This window comes from Pinus tabuliformis, chromosome 3_1 (assembly GCF_031772625.1).
Source record: "Pinus tabuliformis cultivar Carrire ecotype Pingquan chromosome 3_1, CPIR1, whole genome shotgun sequence".
Lineage (NCBI taxonomy): Eukaryota > Viridiplantae > Streptophyta > Pinopsida > Pinales > Pinaceae > Pinus > Pinus tabuliformis.
In genome coordinates this window covers 689,290,822-689,314,371 of record NC_142301.1, presented here as the reverse complement: position 1 = coordinate 689,314,371, position 23,550 = coordinate 689,290,822, and the positions used below count along the sequence as shown (strand labels likewise).

Here is a 23,550-nt window from a genome sequence, read left to right as displayed (position 1 = left end):
TAGGGGTTGCCAAAGCCATGTTACATGATCAGGGGTTGTCATTGTTCTTGTGGGCAGAGGCCTGCAACACAGCTGTTTATTTGCAGAACAGGAGTCTGCATCATGCCTTGGGGCACATGACTCTGGAGGAGGCTTTTTCTGGGAAGAAGCCTGATATTGGTCATCTTCGTATCTTTGGGTGCATTACATACTCCTACATACCCAAGGAGAAGAGGACCAAACTAGAGCCCACTGCAGAGAAGGATATCTTTGTGGGCTACAGTGAGACCTCAAAGGCCTTTCGGATTTACAACCCTGCACAGAGGAAAGTTGTTGTCAGGCGGGATGTGAAGTTTGAAGGACAGGGCCTTTAGGAGGTCACGTGAGTTAGAGTATCTGGATCAGCCAGACCCTCAGCAGCAGTTGAGTCAGTCGCAGGGATCTAGTGGGCAGGGATCAAGAGGATCCGGAGGTAAATCTATGAGGATGTCAGGTCCGTCAGTGAGCAGTGGCTCGTCGAGCTAGAGGGGTGGTGCTCCGGCAGCATGCAGAGCAGTTCACAGAGCAGTTCACTAAGGATTCCACTGATGGACAGTTCACACGGTACCTCAGCTTCTACAGGTTCAGGTGCAGGCAGGAGGACAACAGACAGACAGTCACAAGTTCAGGCTCCTGATGATGATGAGGTGGAGGAGTTTCATTCTCCTATGGGAGAAGTGTGCTCAGGGAAGAGGAAGCCCAAGTCACTTCAGGACACCTTGAGAGATGCAACATATGTTGTTGAGCCTAAGAGGTCGGTCAGAGAGAGTAGACCACCTAAGAGGTTTTGTAGCTATATGGAAATGGTTACAAGCATCCTTAACTCTGAGCCTTCTAGCTATGAGGAGGCAGCTAGCTAGCAGGTCTGGAGAGAGGCCATGCAGGAGGAGTATTCTTCTATCACAAAGAATGATGTTTGGGAGGTGGTGCCGAGGCTTGAGGGAAAATCCGTGGTTACTTCTAGATGGCTTTACAAGGTAAAGCATGCTGCAGATGGCAGCATTAAGAAGATTTTTGGCTAGAGGGTTCTCCCAGGTAGAGGGAGTTCTTATGAGGAGACCTTCACTCCCGGGCTCGATTACATCTCCATTATATCAATAGCAGCAGAGATGGTTTGGAAGATCCACCAGATGGATGAGATGCATTTCTCAATGGCTTCATACAGGAGGAGGTCTCAAGCTTGCCACAGGGCTTTGAGGTGCATGGGAAGGAGTCTCTGTGTGCAGACTGAAGAAGGCCCTTTATGGCCTGAAGCAAGCTCCCAGAGCTTGGTACTCCAGGAAAGATACATACTTGCAGGGATGGGCTTCACAAAGAGTGAGGGAGATCTGAACTTTACTTTATTGTGATAGGTTAGGAGCCTCTCATTTTGGTGTTGTATGTGGATGACTTGGTCATTACAGGTGCAGAGAGACTCATAGAGCACTGCAAGAGAAATCTTGCGGAGTTTGAGATGAAGGACATCGGCTTTATGCATTACTTTTTGGGTTTGGAGGTGTGGCAGGAGGAGGGGAATTTCTTCCTGGGGTAGGGGAAGTATATTGTGGACATCCTTGGCAGATTCCACATGGAGGATTGTAAACCCATGTCGACACCGATGATTACCAACTGGAAGAAGCTTCATTCTTCGGATTTCAAGTTGGTGGATCCCACATTGTACAGGCAGCTGATTGGTTCCTTGATGTATTTGGTCAACACTAGACCAAATATTTGTTTTGCAATCAACACGATGAGTCAGTTTATGTGTGAGCCTAGGAAGGTTCACTGGGTGGCTGCAAAACACATTTTACGGTACTTGCAGGGGATAGTGGATTATGGTCTGGACTACAGGCAGGGGGATGGAGTGAGATTGGCAGGTTATATTGATTCTGATTGGGCAGGTTGTGCTTCTGATAGGAAGAGCACTTCAGGGTGCTGTTTTGGGTTGGGTTCGGCAGTAGTGTCATGGTCCAGCCGGAAGCAGCAGTCAGTAGCATTGAGTTCAGCGGAAGCAGAGTGTATGGCAGCCAGTATAGCTAGTTGTGAGGCCATCTGGCTTCACAAGATGTTGTTTGGCTTATTTGGTCAGCCGTTGAGACCTTCAGTGATTTACTATGATAATCAGAGTTGCATTAAACTCACGGAGAATCCAATATCTCATGACAGGTCAAAGCATATCGGGATCAAATATCATTTCATCAGAGACTGCGTTCAGAAGGGTGCTGTGAAGCTTGATTATATTCCCACTGATGAGCAGGTTGCAGATATTCTTACCAAAGCCTTATCACGGGGCAAGCATGACTACTTCAGAGACAAGATGGGTGTGGTGAGGAACACCTTACTCGGTAAGAGGGAGTGTTGAAATTTGGTATCGGAAGACAGGTGGTTCCCTAAGGCTTTGGTCTTTGGCCTAGGAAAAAGTGTCCAAAAGAATTTATTTTTTCTCCTAAAGTGACTTTATAATTTTTATAAAGTCAAATCTAATTTAAAAGTGACTTTAAGTGATAAAGTTACTAAAGTCTAATTTTAAAGTGACTTTAATAAAGTCAATGTAAAATTAGAAAGGAAAAGTGACTTTGGAAATAAATGACCAAGTGGGTCTTTATTAAAGTGGGGTGAACTAAAAAATAGAAAGTGAGAATTAAATGAGCATTTAATATCAGCCCTAGATCTCAATCTATTTCAGCCATTGGATTTAGGGATCACCCAAAAGTCACTTAGGGTTAGATTAAAGGAGGAAAATGAGGAAAAGGTCATTCATTTCTTTCATGAGCAGATTGGGAGAAGGAGAGCAAGAGAGCAAAGGAGATTTCTGGACAGGGAGGAGAAGGAGGCAACAGCGTGGCACACATTCCAAGGCAGCATTCTAGCAAGTCCGTATAGCTGAGTTAGCATACAGTGAAAGGCAGATTTTTGGGCACGATTTCCAAGGAGGCCGTACAACAGTTTGCACAGAAATCGAGGAGCAGAAATCTGAGTTTGCTGGCACGATTTTCAAGGAGGCCGTACAGTAGATTTTCAAGGAGGCCGTACAGCATTTTTCGGCACAGAAATCGAGGAAATCGTACAACAGAATTTCTGGCACCTTGCACGATTTTCTAGGCAGGTCGTATAGCAGAATTTAAGGCTGAAAATTGGCATAGAAATCGAGGAGGACGTACAGCATTTATTGTTGTTCAGATTTTGTTGTTTGCAAGTTTTTCAGTTGGCTGTGAGGCACGGAAAACGAGATAAGTTGTAAAAGTTTACTTGCTGATTTTTTGCTTAATATTTCTCACTGTAAAAAGCATTTTTCAGAAATAAGAAGGAGCTCTCGAACTGGTTTTCCCCAAGAGTTGTAGGGTGTTTTTCCAAGGTCACCTTGACCAAAAATTACTGTGTTTAAATGTGTTGAATGGTTGTTTATATGTGCTGATTTTTATATTTCTGCACTTTCCAACATTCTGTAAAATTTCCAGAATTTGTGTTTTCAGCAAAATTTATTTTTCAGTTGTTAAATGTATGGATATGGGAAAAGGCATTTAACTATTTTGGAGAAATAAGGTGAAACTAAAAACCGGGGTGGGAAATGAATTTTTTTTTACAGATGTTGCAACAAATTGAGTGTAGTGGAGTGAGTGGGAACTGTCTGCAAACTAGAGATTTGATCAATCCAAACATTGGATATTAGTTATGAGTTGTGTAGATTTAATTGAGCATGCCCAACAAGGAGATTTGAAGTCACCGCTCTGTTCATATGAAAATATGGTTTTACTTTGGTTAGTAAACGTTACATGTCCAAAAATAAAATAATGTTTGATTTTATTTACATGGAGGTTTTGATTTTATCTAAGGGGGGTGTACAGGTTAAATTTTTGTTGATGATGAAGACTTTTAAGAAATCTATATTACGATCTTTGTTATGCCCAACATTTTTGAAACTTTCACTTATTTAAACTTACCATCTTGAAAAGCTTGAAGCTAACTTGTTGAAAAATAATTAATATTATTAAAATTTTTTTAAATATAAAATAATTTTTAGATAATAAAAAAGTGAAACTCTCTTTAATATTATTTTTAAAATTCATAAAAAGTATGTTGTGAGTTCTTAAAAAACAAACTGGAGTAGGGTTTGTGCCAAATGATTGCAAGCTTCACTTGATGAAATAAGATAATGCAATTTTATTTAATGTCTTGTAGTTCTTGTTTTGTCTAAATTGGGTTTTTTTTTTTTTTTTACATTATGTAAAGTCACATGCAACTCATGGATTTTTTGGGGTTCTTTTTGTTTTGAATGTTATATTTACTTCAACACACCTAAGTAACAAGTCTACAATGTGTCATTGCTAGATTTCAAACTTTGTGGTTTTCTTTTATAGAAAGAGAATTCGGATTATCCACAGTGGTTTTCGAAGTTTGTTGACATTTTGAATCCCAAAGAGGTAATTGGTTTCACTTATTGTTCTTGTTGGCATCACTGTAATAGCACATGCAAGTCAAATATCTTTAAGGGTTGATTAAGTTTCTTTGAATCGTATGTTTACTTCAACGCACCTTTGTAATGGACCTACAAGGTCATTGTGATTGGTTTCACTTCTTGTTCTTGTTGGCATCATTGTAGAGTCACAAGCAACTAGAGGATTTCTAGAGATTGATTCTGTTTCTTTAAATGGTGTATATATTTTGACACAACTTTGTAATGTATCTACAAGGTCTTTGTGATTGATTTCACTTCTGGTTCTTGTTAGCATCATTGTAGTGTCACATACAACTCAAGAATCTCTCGAGGTTGATTTTGTTTCTTCAAATGATATATTTACTTTTACAAACTCTGTAACGGACTTACAAGGTCATTGTGATTGGTTCCCCATGCAAGACATGCTCATTATTGTGATTGGTTCACAAGCAAGGCATGCTCATTGTTGTGATTGGTTCATATGTAGGACATGCTCAATTGTTATGTTTTGAATGTTTTTGGCCCTTGCAATATTCAAAACTTTTGACATTTCCCTTGAAAAGCTATGTTTTGTAAAGGTAATTCTTTATCGATATTATTGATTGCTAGTCTACTTCATATTTTGAGACATTGGAGGGCTATGTATTTTGTGTTGGCATTATGATATAGGTGTTGCCCTTGATGGAAACTCACACAGATGACAGTTCACAGTGCAACAGGTTAATAACAAAGGATCACAGATCAGACTCCAGAGATTGAAGAAAGAAAGTAGTTTAAGAAATATACGTTGGTTCACCTTGCCCAAACAGTGTATACACGTGGGTTAACAAAACAAAATGAGCGTATACGTATACACGCAATTTCACAGAAACAAAAGCGTGTATGGGATGGAAAATCAAGGTATTGGTCCGAGGTATTTGGACCGAGGTATTGGTCCTAAGTGGTTTTGATCCAAGGTATTGAGAAAAGCCTAAAACTATATAAGGAGGAGAAGATCATTAGGCTAAGCAGTTCGAGTAATGAATATCTTATGAAGAGTGAGATCAAAAGCAAATATGCATGTTATGGGTTTTTGGTGCTTTGCTTGATCTGAACTAAGGATGAACCTTATTGGTTGATGAGGGATGAGATCTAATGATAGATCAAGATCATAAGCCCTGAAATGAATTATCATTATGTGGTATGATCATGGATAGTCTAGATTTGAATACTAATGCATGATTTACACAGTAAATGTTTTGATCTGGGTATGGCTGAAGTCTGGAATAGTTGTGATGTTTTAAAGTTAGTATTTACAGATTTGTACGCAGGTTCGCTTTGGTAAAAGCGCGTATACACGCTGGTTTGGCACATCGAAGTAGCGTATACATTATGAAATATGATATTTGAAGTTGCAGTTGGTTCTGGTTGCTGATACAGAGTTCTAGGTTCTGCTTTATGTTCTAGTGACAGTGTTCTGAATGTTCAATTGTGATTTGCTTCAGTGATGATGGGTTTTCATGATTGATTGATTCAATTGTGGTTGATTTAGAGATTGATGATTGAGTTTCAGTGATCGGTTGATGCAGATGTATTTGATGGTTGTATTGCAATGGTGATTGATTTTGAGCTTCAATGTTACTGATGGGTCCAGTATGAAAACTTGATGAAACGTGGCTCTCAGATTGTGGTGTTGTGTTCCAGGAGTATCCAGTCTGAAAATTTATGAAACATGGTCCCTAGAGGAAGAGAAAAGGTTGTAACTCTCTGTAGGCCAGCGCCTACGTATTGGTAAACATATCGGCTAGTACAAGAGCTAAGGGGTTGGAGTTCCCTTCCAGTAGCAGCTGGAAAACGAGTGAAGGTTGGAGTCTTTTGTAGGCCGGCGCCTACGTACTAGTAAATGGATCGGCTAGTACAGGGGCCAAGGGGTTGGAGCTCCCTTCCAGTAATAGCTGGAAAACGAGTGAAGTTTGGAGCCTTCTATAGGTCGGTGCCTACGTACTAGTAAACGGATCGACTAGTACAAGAGCTAAAGGTTTGTAGCTCCCGTCCATAGAAGCTGGAAAACGAAAAAGATTGTAGCCTTTTGTAGATAGGTGCCTACGTACTAGTATGAGTCTGCTCCAGTACAAGATTGTAAACAAGTTTTTCTTATATTAAAAGAAGACAACAGCAGGTGGTTTTTGTCTCGCATTGGGTTTTCACCTTAAATCTTGGTGTTCATGTGTGTTGCTTATGTGTGATGGTTTATTCTATTATCACTGCACATGGTTACTATTTATATGGTTAATGAACTACGGATGCACTGATTAAAAATCAACGTATGATGAATTAATTGAATCATAAATGTGTTGGATATACGTTGATTGCTTTAAAGACAGTTGCGTGTACACGCGAGTTACTCTCATTGAAGTAGTGTATATAAATTTGAGTATAAAATGAAAAAGTTATTGATTTGACTAAATACTGATTCAACTCCCCCGCCCCCCCCCCCAATTAGTTTTATTTCCAACATTGGTATCAGAGCAGGTCCTTTGGCAGAAACTTGATCGCTTAAAGGAGATCCTAAAACAATGGAAAAGAAGCTAAAGAAGAAAGTGACTCAAAAAAAACAATACATCTCAAAGAAATAGTACAGCAGGAGAGACAATGGCCATTAGGTGGAAGCATATTCAGATTCAGAATCACCTCAGGTTGAAGATAAACAAACAAAAGAAGTATTAGGTACAAATTTTGGTTTTCTAGTGATACTTTTCTCTATTCAAGCAATATTGAAGATATTGAAAGTGATAGTCAAAGAAACATAGAGGCAGAAGTTAAAAGACTCACAGAAAAATTAAAGATCAACAAGATCTATTTAACAAAAAAGAGTGTGCCTTCAGAGAAAAAGTTACCAGATTAAAAGCTCAGTACAAAGAAAAGGAAGATCAATGTCAAAAGTTGCAAGATGAAATGACATCATTAAAAAAGAAGTAAATGAAAGAGTACAACAATCATAAGACTTAAAATAGATCCAAGACTATGAAAGTCTTGAAGCTAAGATCCTCTCTCTAAAAAAGAAGATCTTGAAAAATCAAATAAGCAGAATGAAGAACTACCTCAAGCAAATAAGAACAAGAAAATAAGATTATCAAATTAAGGCAACAAGTGGAAGAAAGAAGAAAGGTGAAGAAATCATGAGAAGCAATATCTTGAAAAGGAAAAACATACAGATTGAGGTAAATATCTTAAAAGGTAAATTTCGAAGAAGAAGGATAAACTGTTACTATTTCAAGAAGTACTAAGATTTTGATAATATTTTTAGTAGTCAAAAGCCTTTTAACCATCAAAACAGGTCTTGTTTTCATGAATAGTTGAAAGTGAATCTAGCTCTCAAGATGAGGCAAGGAACTCTAATGCAAAATCTGAAATGATCAACAAGATGAGTAATCAAACCCATCAACAACCAAGGAAAGAAAGTCTTCAAAGAAAATCTTTTACCGCCTAACAATGGAAGTGATAGTCGGTGATTTCCATCCGAGAATATGTTGAACGTTTTAATATGTCATAATTTTGGACATGTTGCAGCGAGATTAGAAAAGAAGAGGTTCAAGACTGTCACACAGAAAGATCATCAGCTTCTTACTTTAAGGGATATTGTTGTTATTGCAATATGTTTGGTCACAAAGCCTAATTTAGAAGGAATATGAAACATGTAAGATGTTATGCATGTAAGAAATTTAGACATATAGCAAAGGAATGCAGAAGCAAATTTTTCGAGCACCATACCAAAAAAGAAAACATCATCACACTCGAAGATATGGAAGAAGAAGGAAGTACATACAGAAAAATGTGGCATAGCATAGTGTACAGACATAACAGACTTAGGGGGCGCTGAAAGTGTGAAACTTCAATGTTCTAAATCTCATATGCAATTTTTATGAAAACAAGTCACGTATATACGGGAGTTCGAAACTGCACATGAGTCGCGTATATTTGGTTTGATAAGGAATAAGCAGTTGGACAAACTCAAAAAAAAGGGGTATGATATGTTTCAGTCAATATCAAATATCTATCGTATCTCTGTTTTAATTGATGATGATTACAGTCTACTGATAATATGTAGAAATTCTCTTGGCCCTCATAAGTTGTTGATGACTTGACATATATCTGATTGATGATGATGCCTTGATGATTCTTACTGATATTTGCAATGATCATATCTGACAGTGAACAACTGGCACGGGTTCAAGGGGAGCATATGCTTCTAATAATGCATTGTTGGCATTATGGTACATGAAGATAATTATATTGCTTGATCCACATAGTTGTTTGATTCAGGTGACTCAGTTGATGATGGACATATATAGGCTGTTGATCTTGATGTTGCTAATAGATGCTGATAGTGCAGAGCATATATGGTGTATGATAGTTGTTGATGACTATCATGGTCTTTTTTAGATTATTGGTCCTTGTTAAAAATGTCATGTATATCATTTGATGTAAAGGTCATGAAAATACCTAATTTGTAACCCCACTATGCATGGGAAGGATGATGTAATAATTTTTATTTCAGTCATGTATAAACATTGGGTATATCTCCACTCGGTTGGGTGGATGAGTCAAAATTGGTGTATCCCCACTTGGTTGGGAGATTGATGTATGTATGAGTCATTGGTGATAGGAAGGTCATACTCACTTAGTTGAATTATAGAGTCAAGTTATTCTTTTGAAAAATATTTGTGGACTCTTCATGTGCTCAGGGGCAGCATGGATGGTTTAATACATCTCAGCATGTACAAAGAGGAAGCTTAATCACAAAATTCAGCAGGTACTCGGGGGAGCATGGACAACATAATGAATATCAAAGAGGGAGAATATCTTGGTCCGCCCTTTGCCCTTGATGTCAAAGGGGAAGAGTATCTTGGTGTTGTGGTTGCCATCAAGTCCAAAGGGGGAGATTGTTAGCATTATGATACAGGTGTTGTCTTTGATGGCAACTCACAATATGACAATTCACAGTGCAACATGTTAACAGCAAAGGATTACAAATCAGACTCCAGAGATTGAAGAAAGAAAGTGGTTTAAGAAGTATACGCTGGTTCACCTTGTCCAAGTAGCGTATACACGCAGGTTAACAGAACAAAAGGAGAGTATACATATACACGCACTTTCACAAAAAGAAAAGCCGTATGGGATGGAAAATCAAGGTTTTGGTCCAAGGTATTTAGCAGCGTATATGCACGGGTTAACAAAACAAAAGGAGAGTATACATATGCACGCACTTTCACAAAAAGAAAAGCGCGTATGGGATGGAAAATCAAGGTATTGGTCTGAGGTATTTGGACCGCGATATTGGTCCTAAGTAGTTTTGGTCCAAGGTATTGGTCCGAGATATTTGGACCAAGGTATTGGTCCTAAGTGGTTTTGGTCCAAGGTATTGAGAAATGCCTAAAACTATATAAGGAGGAGAAGATCATTAGGCTAAGCAGTGCGAGTAATGAATATCTTATGAAGAGTGAGATCAAAAGCAAATATGCATGTTATGGGTTTCTGGGGCTTTGCTTGATCTGAACTAAGGATGAACCTTATTAGTTGATGAGAAATGAGATCTAATGATAGATTAGGATTATAAGACCTGAAATGAATTATCATTATGTGGTATGATCATGGATAGTCTAGATCTGAATACTAACACATGATTTACACTGTAAATGTTTTGATCTAAGTATGACTAAAGTCTGGAATAGTTGTGATGTTTTAAAGTTAGTATTTGCAGATCTGTATGCAAGTTCGCTTTGGTAAAAGCACGTATACACGCTGGTTTGGCACATCGAAGTATCGTATACATTATGAAATATGATATTTGAAGTTGCAGTTGGTTCTGGTCGCTGATACAGAGTTCTGGGTTCTATTTCGTGTTCTGGTGACTGTGTTGTGAATGTTCAATTGTGATTTGCTTCAGTGATTGATTGATTCGGTTGTGGTTGATTCAGAGATTGATGATTGAGTTTCAGTGGTTGGTTGATGCAGATGTATTTGATGGTTGTATTGCAGTGGTGATTGATTTTGAGCTTCAATGTTACTGATGGGTCCAGTATGAAAATTTGATGAAACATGGCCTTCAAATTGTGGTGTTGTGTTCTAGGAGTATCCAGTTTGAAAATTTATAAAACATGGTCCTGAAAAAATAGAGAAGGTCGTAGCCTTCTGTAGATCGACGCCTACATATTGGTAAACATATCGGCTAGTACAAGATCCAAGGGGTTGGAACTCCCTTCCAGTAGCAGCTAAAAAACGAGTGAAGGTTGGAGCCTTTTGTAGGCCAGCGCCTACGTACTAGTAAATGGATCGGCTAGTATAGAGCCAAGGGGTTGGAGCTCCCTTTCAGTAGTAGCTGGAAAACGAGTGAAGGTTGGAACTTTCTGTAGGCCGGCACCTACGTACTAGTGAACGGATCGGCTAGTACAAGAGCTAGGGGGTTTTAGCTCCCTTCCAATAGAAGCTGGAAAACGAGAAAGATTGTAGCCTTCTGCAGGTGGGTGCTTGTGTAATGGTACAAGTCTGCACCAGTACAAGATTGTAAACAGGGTTTTCTTATATTAAAAGAAGACAGCAGCAGGTGGTTTTTGTCCCGCATTGGGTTTCCACCTTAAATCTTGGTGTTCATGTGTGTTGTTGATGTGTGATGGTTTATTTTGTGATTACTGCACATGGTTACTATTTATATGGTTAATGAAATACTGATGCACGGAATTAAAGATCAACATATGATGAATTCACTGAATCATAAGTTTGTTGGATATACGTTGGCTGCTTTAAAGATAGTTGTGTGTACACGCGAGTTACCTTCATTGAAGTAGTGTATATAAATTTGAGTATGAAATGAAAAAGTTATTGATTTGACTAACACTGATTCACCGCCGCACCCCCTCTCTCGGGTTTATTTCCAACATTTTGTGTAGGTGACTTTTGCTTGGTACTATTGATTGCTTGCTAGTCTATTTCTGCATTTGAGACCAGCACGGCTCTTGGTATTTGGTAAGGGTAAGCCTCTTACTAGTTTGGTTGTGTACGTTATTTTGTTAGTGGCTTGTTGATTCTCGCTGCCACTTGCTGGTTTTTGTTTTGATAAACTTAAAAGCAGTTTGGGAGAAATGCACGAGTTCTTCAATGGAAAGCCCTTTTTCCTGCTCCTTTTTAATATGCTTAAAATACTATATTCCCTTATCTCTTTTTTAAATATGTTTAAAGTACTTTCCTGCTCCTTTTTTAATATGCTTAAAGCATTATATTTCCTAATCTCTTTTTTTACTATGTTTAAAGCACTGTATCATTTTATTGATAGAATTTTGCAGCACGTTTCCCCAGAAAACAGATGCAAATTCCTTTATGAAGTAGCAGAAGTATAAACTACGGTCTTCTATAACAGGATTCACTTTTTCTTCATGCGAGGAAGCTAAAGAATGGCGTATTCGAGATATTAAGGTTGTATAATACGTACATTTGATTATGTATCATATCTTACTGTACTTACAAACATTAGCTTCACAAGAAATTGAACCGGAAAATGCTTCTTTAGGAATATCAGTTATTATAGATATAGACTACATCTCAGTGGAATCAAAAAGGATAATGGAAAAATAGTTTGAGAGGAAACAAACACTTGAAAATAATTCAGAATGGTAACTCAACTGTATTACATTGTTTCGTAAATTAAGCAGCCTTTAGTGGAAACTGAAGAACTGAAGGAGCATCAACGAGGGATGGGCTTTTTGGCCAGGTTGGTGGTCCAACTTGAAATGGCCCTCTATGTGAACAGAGATTCAATTTTTGAAAGTATAAAATATCCAAAACCCATCCATAAAACGCTAAGCTTTAGCACCTAGAGGCCTACTAGGGCCTAACAATAACCATTAGGTTTGGGGGAGTAAGCTCACTTAAAATCCTGAAGCTGATATGCAAAGTTGATAAGCTTGAAAAATCATGTGCACATGTAATAATTTAATAAATTAAGACTTAAGTTGTCCGGATGTCCAACTATTGAATGGACTTTCTACTTATATCATCATTCGGATTTTGACCGGTCTAAGAGTAGGATTCATACCATTAAGATTTCGTAGAAATACATACATCCCCTTTATACTTCTTACAAAAGAAAGGACATCAAGGCATTCCACATTACTCTAGGGAATGACAATAAACTAATACCAGGCCCCTATTTACGCCTCACGTGTGGAGCCTAAAACCTTGACCCTGTCAGAGTAGAACCATAGGCATGGTATTAGTATTAAAAACTTTTAGCCACTTAATTATGACCAGATTTTCACAAAAAGAACAATCCATAATGGGTTCTGGTTCCATATTAAGTTGTCTTTTCCATAAAGAAATTGTAATCATAATATGTGAAAGAACCATGGACCTTGTTGTCGCCATTGTCTCCTTTGGTGTAAATACTAAATATCTTACCTGATGCCCATTAGATCCATGCCCAGTTCGAATTTAATATGGCTTCATTTAGTGTAGAAAGTCTAAACAATATGTACCAATGCATTTCAATTCAGGGGTTGAAATTTTTTTATCAACCTCCATAATTGGACTAATTGAAACTCAACTAGGTTCAGAGAATCAACTTAGTAGAGTTTTTTTCCAAGTTGACTTACTGTCCATTTAGGGTTTAAGTAATCTATTACTTGCCAGTCTATTACTTTGGAATGAGTACTCACCATCCTTATGCCACCATCACTGAAACTCAGCTAGGTTCAGAGAATCAACTTAGTACAGTTTTTGTCAAGTTGACTTACTGTCCATTTAGGGTTTAAGTAATCAAGTCACAGTAATATGATTTTGCTACCAACTGGGTTTGTCAAGTTCAAGTACTACGATGCTTATTTATGCAGGTTCCAGAGGGCAGGGTAAAACTCCCACGAATCTCATTAAGAGCCAGACCATGCCTGCTTAAACTCAACAATGAACCCTGACCACCTGGACTGACTTACGACCCATGACAACTCAACCGCTTATCAACGACTCCCTTGTAGAAGTGGGCCAGTGACAATTTTGATAAATCAAACCCTACTTGGAGCTATAAAACTACCCCAATTTCACCAACCCTGTTGTCCTCTCGTGACTAATCCTACTTGTATGTGAGTTTTATATATCTTTTGTTATTCTTGAATTCCCTGGTATTCCATGGTTTGGTATCCATAGCCATATAGGCCTCATAGGAAAATATACCATAAATGGGTATGTACCAAATATGGTTTCCCAGAAACACAATTTGATTGGACACTTACCCTGACTATCATGAACAACTCCCTCCACGCTAAGGTGATTATTAACCCTAAGGCCACATGCTTGCTCAAAGCCTCAAGTCATATTAACAACCTTGGGGTCCTGAAGTGTGCCAGTTATTGGTAGAAGGGACCACCATATGATTGACTGCATTAAATGTCTCCCACAACACAATTCGTTGAGAGAACTACTCTGGCCATGTGATTGACTGGCTCTATAACTGGGTAAATCTTGCCATTTAGCTCTTTTAACTGTCCTGCTCAATAGCATGGTCATGTCATTCTGTTTAAGATAAAAGCAGATCCAAAATACTGTTCAGACTCACAAATGTGGCCTAAATAACTTATTTCCTCTCACACTTCAAGCTTTTCTAAAATACTTCATGAATAGCTGATAAATTTATTTGTAGCCCACATATTGGAGTCACATTGTCCAAAAGATACAAACCACCATACAATATAATGAATTACCTGAACAAGTTATTACAAACTTCTACGGAAAAATACAATGAAGAATCCATCCAATACTCACAAGGGTGTATTACGGACTCCACATAGCCACTACCATATCTTCAAGTAGTATTGGTTGTCAATGGTAATATGGTGACTACCACAATGCAACTACAAAAGCTCTGGCCAGTTTTGAGCGGACAGAATAAATATTGAGATGAAAAGCAAAAGCTATTTAAGGACTCCAAATCTTAACACAACATGACTAACATGGTCCTATACAGTGGAAATAACTATATTAAACACCTATGTGATTAAGACCTTGATTCCTGCTCTTTGGGTACTCAGAAGCCTAATCTTTGAATGAACTGATGCATTACAATTGTACTACATGGTTCCATAGTGACAGAGTCTCCTTCAGCTCCTCATTCTCTGATAAATTTTGGGGTATCATGCTCAAGAGGCAAGCTTACTATTTCTTTTTGTTATTGCATTCAAGCATAAATGACTGACAATGAAATTCAGTAATTGAAATATGGATAGATCAGAATTCCATTCACTAGAAAAAAGCACTAGTCCTTGACCACTGAATGAACTTCTAAGTATTTAGAATTATTCATTCCTGTGAAAGCTATTAGTGTAAAAATATTGCACTCCAATTTGTGCCAGTCTATTACTTTGGAATGAGTACTCGTCAACGAATTGACTACTACACTTAACATATATAAGCTTGTAACTTACATGTCTTACATTTTTCACAGTCTGCTTGAAAACACACCTGATTTCTTACATCTGATTAGATTTTCAAATGCAAAATGTGAGTTCATCTGAAGCAGATCTGACAAGCATGCCACTCTTGTCAGGTTCATGACCAAAGAGCTCTCTATACTCTGTTCATACAGAATTCTTCTTTGAATCCACAAGACTTTGAGTGTTTCGTCTGCATCTTGTGCATCCAATTATTCCATTTCATTCAAGTTGGCCAGAACAATGCTACTAGAACTTTATCTGCTTTCTAAGCTTGCTTGAATTCTGGGTGTGTGTTTTCTGAATCTTCCTATGTTCATGTCTACCTGTCAGAGGCAGCTTCCATCACCTATTGAAGTTAGGGAAAGTTGATCTTCCTATGCTTGAAAAAATCAGTTGCATAATGCAGAAGAGAAAAGGCATTTGCAATGCAATTCTAGGTGCTGCAGTGATGGTTTCTGCGAGGGCATCATCCTCTAGCACAATTCAAACGGTTTAATTTATAGCAAAGCTCATGTGGATTACATTTTGTGAATGCTCATAGAATAGCTGTCTAAAGGATAGCATGCCCTGTGTTGCCTGCTTCTGTACCCTATACAGTTGCCAGCCATGTATCTGTCATGGATATCGGGGGGAAAGGAGTATCAACTGTAATATTTGCAGAAAAAAGGCTTCTGGAAAATTCACTTCTGCATATTCTCCAAAACTAGTGACTGTAGATGTTACTGAAGCACAAGTGCTCTGTCCAGCAACCCATCAATTTCTTGCAAATGTATATGTATGTAATCAATTCTAGACTCTGCATAAGTCCAAAATCATGATCCATAAGCATAGATTATATATGAATCAGATCAAATAGCACAGAAAGAAAAAAAGAGCAAAAATCAAAGAATCGACAAAAAAGTGTAAAGAGAGAAGACAAACAGATAAAACAGAACATGAATCCCATTGTCCTTCTCCAAGAATTGGAGAGGCTGGAGATGGAGTTATTAGACATCACCTATCTCAATACACAAGCCAGGAGACTTGCAAAAGAATATAATCCCAAAACCTTTTATTGATACTAAGATTAAGGGGAGGAAATCCAATGACCATGAACATAATTGGCACAAAAGAATGCCAGCTATTTGTGATGCAAAATTTCCTCTAAGATGAGACTCCTTGCGGCTTGCCTAGTTCATTTTGTATATGGGCGCTCCCTCTGAACTAAAGGAAGGCTTTATGGAACAGGATCAACAGATAGAAATTGCAGATATTGGGGTTATCCAGAATATGTTGATCATGTTTTTGGAGGTGCCTTTTGTTGAGGAAATAGGACATGGATAGAAGGCCATTCTATGGGTATGTTGACATCATAACTATATTGGCGGGCTGTCCTTCTCAAAGATCCTTGGTGATACCACAAATCTATATGGAATGTGTGGCAGGTAATCAGGACAGTCTTTGGAGATAGAGTTATTAGGCACCTATCTTAATGTGCAGGCCAGTAAACTTGTATAAAAAGATGACCCCTAAACCTTTTATTGAAAGTGAACTTAAATAGAAAATGGTATTCGAATGATGACAAACATGAATGGCACACAACCGGCACAAAAGTTTACCCTATCTGGTTGTAATGCAAGGTTTCCCTTTAAGATGTGGTTACTTTCATGGTTCATTCGGTCTATGTCACTCCCAACTAAAGCAACCTGCGTCATAAAACAGGAATTGGAAGTGCAGCTTGACCATGCTTTTGTGACACAAAAGTGCGCTAGCTATTTGTGATGAAAGGTTTCGTTTAGGATGAGATTCCTTGCCTGGTTCATTATCTATATGGCACTCCTAACTAAAGGAAAGCTCCATGAAACCGGACTAACAGATCAAAATTGCAGCTATGCCTATTTGGAGGTGCAAGTTTGCTAAGGAGGTCAGACTTGGATATAAGACCATTTTATGGGTATTTTTACATTATAACTTTATTGATAGGTTGTCCTTTTCAAGGATCCTTGGTACTGCTATAAATCTATCTGGAATGTATGGCAGGTAATCAGGGTAATTTTCAGTAGCGTAAGAGATGATCTGTGCCACAGTGGAGGAGAGCCCCATGCTCAGTTCTAACATATTGCTTGATTGGCTGTAGGACCAATATTCTACTCACTCCAACTCCCCCACTTTGTGTGCAACTCTATGAGTGCTTAAAGAACTTCTCACCTCCTCTGTACCAAAATGTTTCCAAAATGTTTGAAGATCTGTCCAGACAAAGGGTACCTATAATTGGTGGATTTTCAATTTCCAATTATATAGCCATTCAATTTTCATATCATCTGATTGCTTTAAGAAATTTTGTGTAAAGCTAATGTACAATCTAGATCTGGTGCACTTGCCCTGGCATACGTCGATAGTGGGGAAACCTGGGGATGTTAATTCGATGTAATGATGGTTTTTGCATCCCTTTTAGTAATCTTCCTATCAGGCTTTTAAAGATAATGAAAAAAATTGCCCCAATTCTGAGGATTGCGCAAGAATTTAAAAAATACACAACACCAAAATCCTGAAAATTGCTACTGAATAGCACCATGGCTTTTGTTTCTAGAGTTTGTTGACTGAAGTACAATACTTTACAAATGGGCCTGGAAGCAAACTATTATTATCAATTTGAACGGTTAAAATACTACACCTACACAAAGAAAAATACAGGAAAATTGGTTAATTCAACTAAAAGCATTGCAGTTATAACAATTGGATCAAGCTCCACTATGCTTACTCTTCTTTCTGGGCTCCAAGCTTGCCCTTCGGAGTCCCTCTCTTTGCATAGAAACGGATCAAACCTGTCCAGAGCTTGTAAACCCAGATGGTGCTCCCGAAAAGAGCCAGAATAACAGTAACCATCCATGAACTAGCCATCCAGTAAGGAATAACGGCATCTGCCTTACCAGCTAAGTAGAAGGAGGCCAACTTCCATGCCAACCAAGGCCCAACAATGCACCTCACCACGGTAAAATACACAGTGAAAAATGGAGAAACAGAACTATAGATCATGTTGGCCAAGGCAGACTCCGTTTTAGCCATACGAGAAATAGTCCACACATTCTGTAATGGAGTCGTCGATTCCCCTGCAGCTATCAGAGAGATGGCCGAGAGCCCTCCATGGCCTGCATAGTACCTGCAAGTTACTAGGTAGAAGGAAGTTGCAATATGGTGAAATATAAAGAGGTGATCAGATGGGTTGGCAAGCAAATAGTGGAGCAAGTCCACAACGAAATATGCAGTGCTGAACTCCATGATTTTGTTCTCTAAATCTGTGTTGGGTGCATCAAGCTTCCATGGGTTACTGCGCATGTCGTGAGCAGAGAGAATGCAAACGATGGTTGCATGAACGAATGAGATGCCACAGCTCGCAGCCTCGAACCTGTTCTTGCCCTTCCAGTTTTTGAGGATTATGAAGTACCCAAATGCATATAGGGCTGCAAATAGACCCAGAGAGGGCAGTAACACAGTGAAACCCATGTCTGTGGCAGTGTGAAATCCTGCCATATCTTGGGTTAATGACCAATTGGGTTCTTATTGCAAAGCTCCAATATACTGCAGCATAAATGGATATGCAAAACCTGGAAGTTTCAAGGTATTTCAAGCTCCAGGATTGGCATTTTAGAACGCTTTTCTCTCTCATCAACTTTCAAGAGGCATACAAGCGTGTGGCTTGGTGAGTTGGAAAGACACCGGTAGATGTAACGTTTAAGATCATTCGACTCCCTAACATTTAAGATAATTCCTCACCCCAACTGCACGGTTGTCTGCAAACCGCATCCGTGAGTAAAAGCTTATTCTTTGATTCTTCAATCACCGGATTATATCTTCACGGCACGCATCAGCATCAATCTCAGGGAATCCTGACATACGTAGAGTAGGGAATTGCGTGAATAGTCAAGTAGGTATCTTCAAAATTCAAATAAGTGAAGTATATTTTGTAAATTGGGTTTAGTTTTAGAAGAAATGGCCAATCTTGATCACCTTAACTCAAAATTTGCTTTGTTTACAAAATATTGGTTTATTATGGAGTGTGTGAGGATTTTCTGACCTATCGGAAAAATATATTCATTTTTTATTTTGAGAAAATGTTTAATAGTTTTCATAAATGTTTTTATAATTTTCGATTTAATAAGATAAATGAATCGAAATTTTAGGAATAATAAAAATAATGAAATAGAAGTGTTTAATTATTTCAAAATGAAATGCATTAGAAGCTTAATTATTTCAAAATGAAATGAATTAGAAAGATCACGTTTATTATTGGTTATGTTCCAATATTTATTTCATCAAATTCCTTTAAAAATCTCAAACTTTCTTAAAGATAAAAGAGTTTGAGAGAATTGAGCTTCTTCACAAATCTCAAACTTTCTTAAAGATAAAAGAATTTGAGAGAGTTGAGCTTTTTCATGTCTTAAAAGGGCAAAATGTGGTCAAGTCAATCTCGAAGTACATTACAAAAAAGAGTTTTTATGTTTAAGGGGGTGGATCAACCAAAGTATTAATATAAAATCTCAAATTTTATTAAAGATAAAAGATTTTGAGCAAAATGAGCTTCTTCATGTCTTAAGAAGGCAAAATGTGGTAGCTTACATGCAAGTCAATCTTGAAGTACATTTACAAAAAGGGATTGTTATGTTTAAGGGGGTTGGTCAACCAAAGTATTAACTTGTCTTACCCATGACATGTAATTGTATAATGAAAACTAGCAACATCCAACACATGTCTCATCATGTGGAAGCAGAAGGAAAGGAAGTTAAGGCTTTTTCATTACCCACATCCCTATACGCAACTCTTTTTTGCATACATCCTTATGATTTGTACAATGGACACACTTCATCCTACATCTGGGACTCTCCAATATAGTTATGAGTTATGATAAGTAATATTAATTTCAATCTAAAGTAAGCAAGAAACCCAAGTGAAAGAGGTGGTCTCTATCAATTCTTTGCATTTTTCTCTTGGCATGAACAACATTTGGTATATTTGGTCAAAAAGGATAATTATGGCACATTAACAATACCATAGTAAATGTTGTGTGTTGTGTGAGATTAAGGAAGCATAGTGGGTATTGAAGCATGACAAAAAGTGATTACAAAAACTCATTGTAATTTAATGAACTCAACCCTACAATGGAATAGGTGGAGATAGGGGTTCAAACATCAAACTCGGGAAACCAATCGAGTTAGTGATTAGTGTACAATTGGGACTCGGAATCATATTCTAAAATTGAGGGAAAGGAAGTTAAAGTAAGGTCCTCCATGTTGATCTCAAAAGGATACAATCTAGATTGGTTGTAGTATGTCTCATCTTAACCTCTCTCAAGAAATAATCTCGTCGCTCCCTACAAGAAACACAAACTTTAAGAGATTCATCTCTTTATAGCTTCTCTCTAGCTTGGAAAGAATATCTAGACATTCAACACGCCCAACACTTGGATTTGATAAAAACCTTTAAAAAACTAAAAACATAACCACAATTATAATTGCCAATATAATATACTCAAAAAATACAATATTAAAACTCCACATAAACAATCACAATTATAATTGACAATGTAATGCACTCAAAAAATACAATATTAAAACTAGACATAGACATACAAATTAAAACACATCAAAAATATACTTTTATTAACAAGCTATTTTATTTATTTTTTATAAATAATATATTTTCTTAAATTTTAAATATAAAGAAAACAAACCTACTTTATTTCATATTTTCTTCCGTTAATAAAATTTAAAATAAAATGTATTAAAAGAATGATTTCGTATCAATATACTTTCAACCACGTTATTTTTAATATAAATAAATAAATTTCAAATTTAGATATAAGAATTTAGTTCAAACTTTTCAAGTTTTTTAATAATAAAAAAAAAATAACAAATAATACTTCTTCAAATTCAATGATATAGATGTCACAAATTATTTCAAACTTCTGCATACCAATATATTTCACTGTTTCTTTTTTAACTTTAATAGTGTAAATCTTTCAACGTAATCAGTGGGCCCTTTCAATCATCGTTTTGCTCTTTAATTTGATGTGATGGCTCAAATTTTCTCTACCCAGGTGGATTCATTGAGAAGGACGATATCTGCACACAGAATGATACACTGAAGCCTCGCCACAGTGAAAGAGTAATGGAGAATTTGATAATAAAATATTTATTATCGTGGGAAAAATTGATTATTAAAATTATTTTGATCATTAAATAAATTTCAAATTCTTCCTCATGAGAACCCTCACATCCTCCCTTTTTCAAATCTACATGCTTATTATGTTTCTTGGGGATATAGGTTTGGTTTTGACATATTAACTTGTATAAATTTAGGTGGAGTAATTATTAATTTGTTTTTTTAAATATTTTTTGGAATGTTATTGGATAGTTCAGAGGAAATGTTAGCTTCGTAATTTGAGCCTTACATGAAGTAGCAAAGTGATGTCACAAGCCTTATTAGAGCATGTTTAAAGGAATTGATTGGAGGATGCATCAAAGTTATTGCAAGCACGCTTTGTTGAAACTCACCTCCAACAAACTTGTACGCACACAAAAATGAAATCAGAGTGAGAATCTTGAATTAAAACATTGTAGCAATGATCCTTGAGTGATTAAATACCTCATCTAACATGCACGCTAGTGTGGATTAGTGGCAGACATCATGATCTGAAATTTAACTCGAATAAGTTATAACTCGGGTAGTAGCTAACTAGAACAATAAGGAATGACCAAAAGAAACAACGTGAAGCAACATAATCTTACTATTATCATTCCTCTTATATAACTTTCCAAGAAATCCCTCTAGCATGTTATCTTCAACATGTCATTCCCATATCCTCCGATGCATCGACTCTCCTAATGCTTCCATCAACTTGCTGTGAGCGCTCATCAATGCCCAGTCATCTGTTATGATTTTAGACAGGTGCACCATATCAGCGTCGCCTCCCATATCCCTCACATGCGTTCCAAATCAACCATGGAGATTGTAATTAACATCGTCTAGCATCCTTTGTGACCGAAGCACTAGGTAAATTGCACTGTGATAAGACCTTCACCTTGAGCGAAGACTCGAAATCCCCCCAATTCTTCCTCAACTATAACTTCCATTCCCATTGAAACTGTTGGACACCTAATCCACTAAAGGTTATGGTGTGGAATATGAACAGTGATTGGAGTCCAAGAGACCACTTGGAATATGAAAAGTAAGGGTCATAAGATTGTATTAATATGTATATTCTTGTGAATAAAATGCATTCAGCAATTTATCTTATATGTTGTTTACATTCTTGTGTTGTTTAACATGGTATTAGAGTAGTATTACTTTTTGTGTAGATTTTCTTCCAGATCCATCGCATTCAATTTCTTTTTAGATCGACGTTTGGAACCAGCGATGGTGGTTCATCTTCAAGATGTGAGAGAATTAATTAAAAGACTGGTCTTATTTTTCAAATATATATAGGGATGCAAGAGATGCTTAGCCGACAGATCTTTAAGTTATTTTTAATTGTTCCAATTAATTGTATTATTGTTAATTTTATTAGTATTAATTATTTCATGTTTTAATTCTATCTATTTTAATTATATTTCCTTTACTTAATATATATATATATATATATATATATATATATATATGTATATATAATTAATTAATTATTTCTTTTAATTATTCTAATTTAATTTATTTATTAATTAAAATTAAAATACATATTGATGTTTATTTATTAATTAATTAACATTTAATATGTATATGTACATATACATATTAGTTTATTAATTAAAATTAAATATGTATATGTATTTTAATTAATTTATTAATTAAAATTAAAATACATATGTATGGGTTATGCTTATATTTCTTTCATTATATTTATTTAATTTATTATTTTACTCAATTATTAATTTTAATTATTTATTAATCTTAATTGTTATGATCCTTATTAGTTTATGTTTTAATTTTTTATTTTAATGTCTCTTGTCCTATTCTAATGAATTGTTATTTTAATTATTTTACTTTTAATTAATTTATAAATTAAAATTAAAATACATATCCCTATTGTGATTAACTAATTCTTTAGTTAATTCAAATTATTTAATTTTAATTAGTTTATTAATTAAAATTAAAATACTTGTCCATGTCTATTTATTAATTTACCCTATAGTTATTATGTTTCATGAATTATTATTTAATTATTTTAGTCCTAATTAATTTATTGATTAAAATCATTATACTTCTAATTAATTTATTAATTAAAATTAAAATACATATCTATGTTAATTTAATAATTAAAAATAAATATGTATATGTATATATACATATTTATTTATTAATTAAAATTAAAATACATATGTAAGGGTTATATTTATTTCATTTTATTTATTTATTATATTATTTTAATTGATTATTCATTTTAATTGTTTATTAATTTTAATTGATATGATAGTTATTATTGTAATTGTTTTTACTATGTTATATGTTAATTTTATTACTTTTAATTATGTGTTTTGATTGAATATTAAGGCTACACATATAATGTTCTAGGTTGCGGATTTATTAAGGTTAAGATATTTCCAATTGATGTTTATTGTAAAATTATATTTTAATAAGGTCATAGTGTGTTAATTTAGTTAGAATGGATTATATTTTTAGGTTAATTGGAGGGGG

At 36.2% G+C, this 23,550-nt stretch overlaps 1 protein-coding gene across 1 annotated transcript; it reads right to left on the bottom strand.

Annotated features, from left to right (window-relative positions):
* Positions 1-15,210: 15,210 nt before the first annotated feature.
* Positions 15,211-18,648, bottom strand: LOC149189000 (TLC domain-containing protein At5g14285-like). The gene is made up of 2 exons (XM_089411745.1): positions 17,627-18,648; positions 15,211-15,682 (listed from the first exon to the last, which is right to left on the bottom strand). The coding sequence occupies exons 1-2, from the start codon at positions 18,394-18,396 to the stop codon at positions 15,676-15,678; spliced, it is 777 nt and encodes a 258-aa protein (XP_089267871.1). The 5' UTR covers positions 18,397-18,648; the 3' UTR covers positions 15,211-15,675.
* Between the last annotated feature and the right edge of the window lie 4,902 nt (positions 18,649-23,550).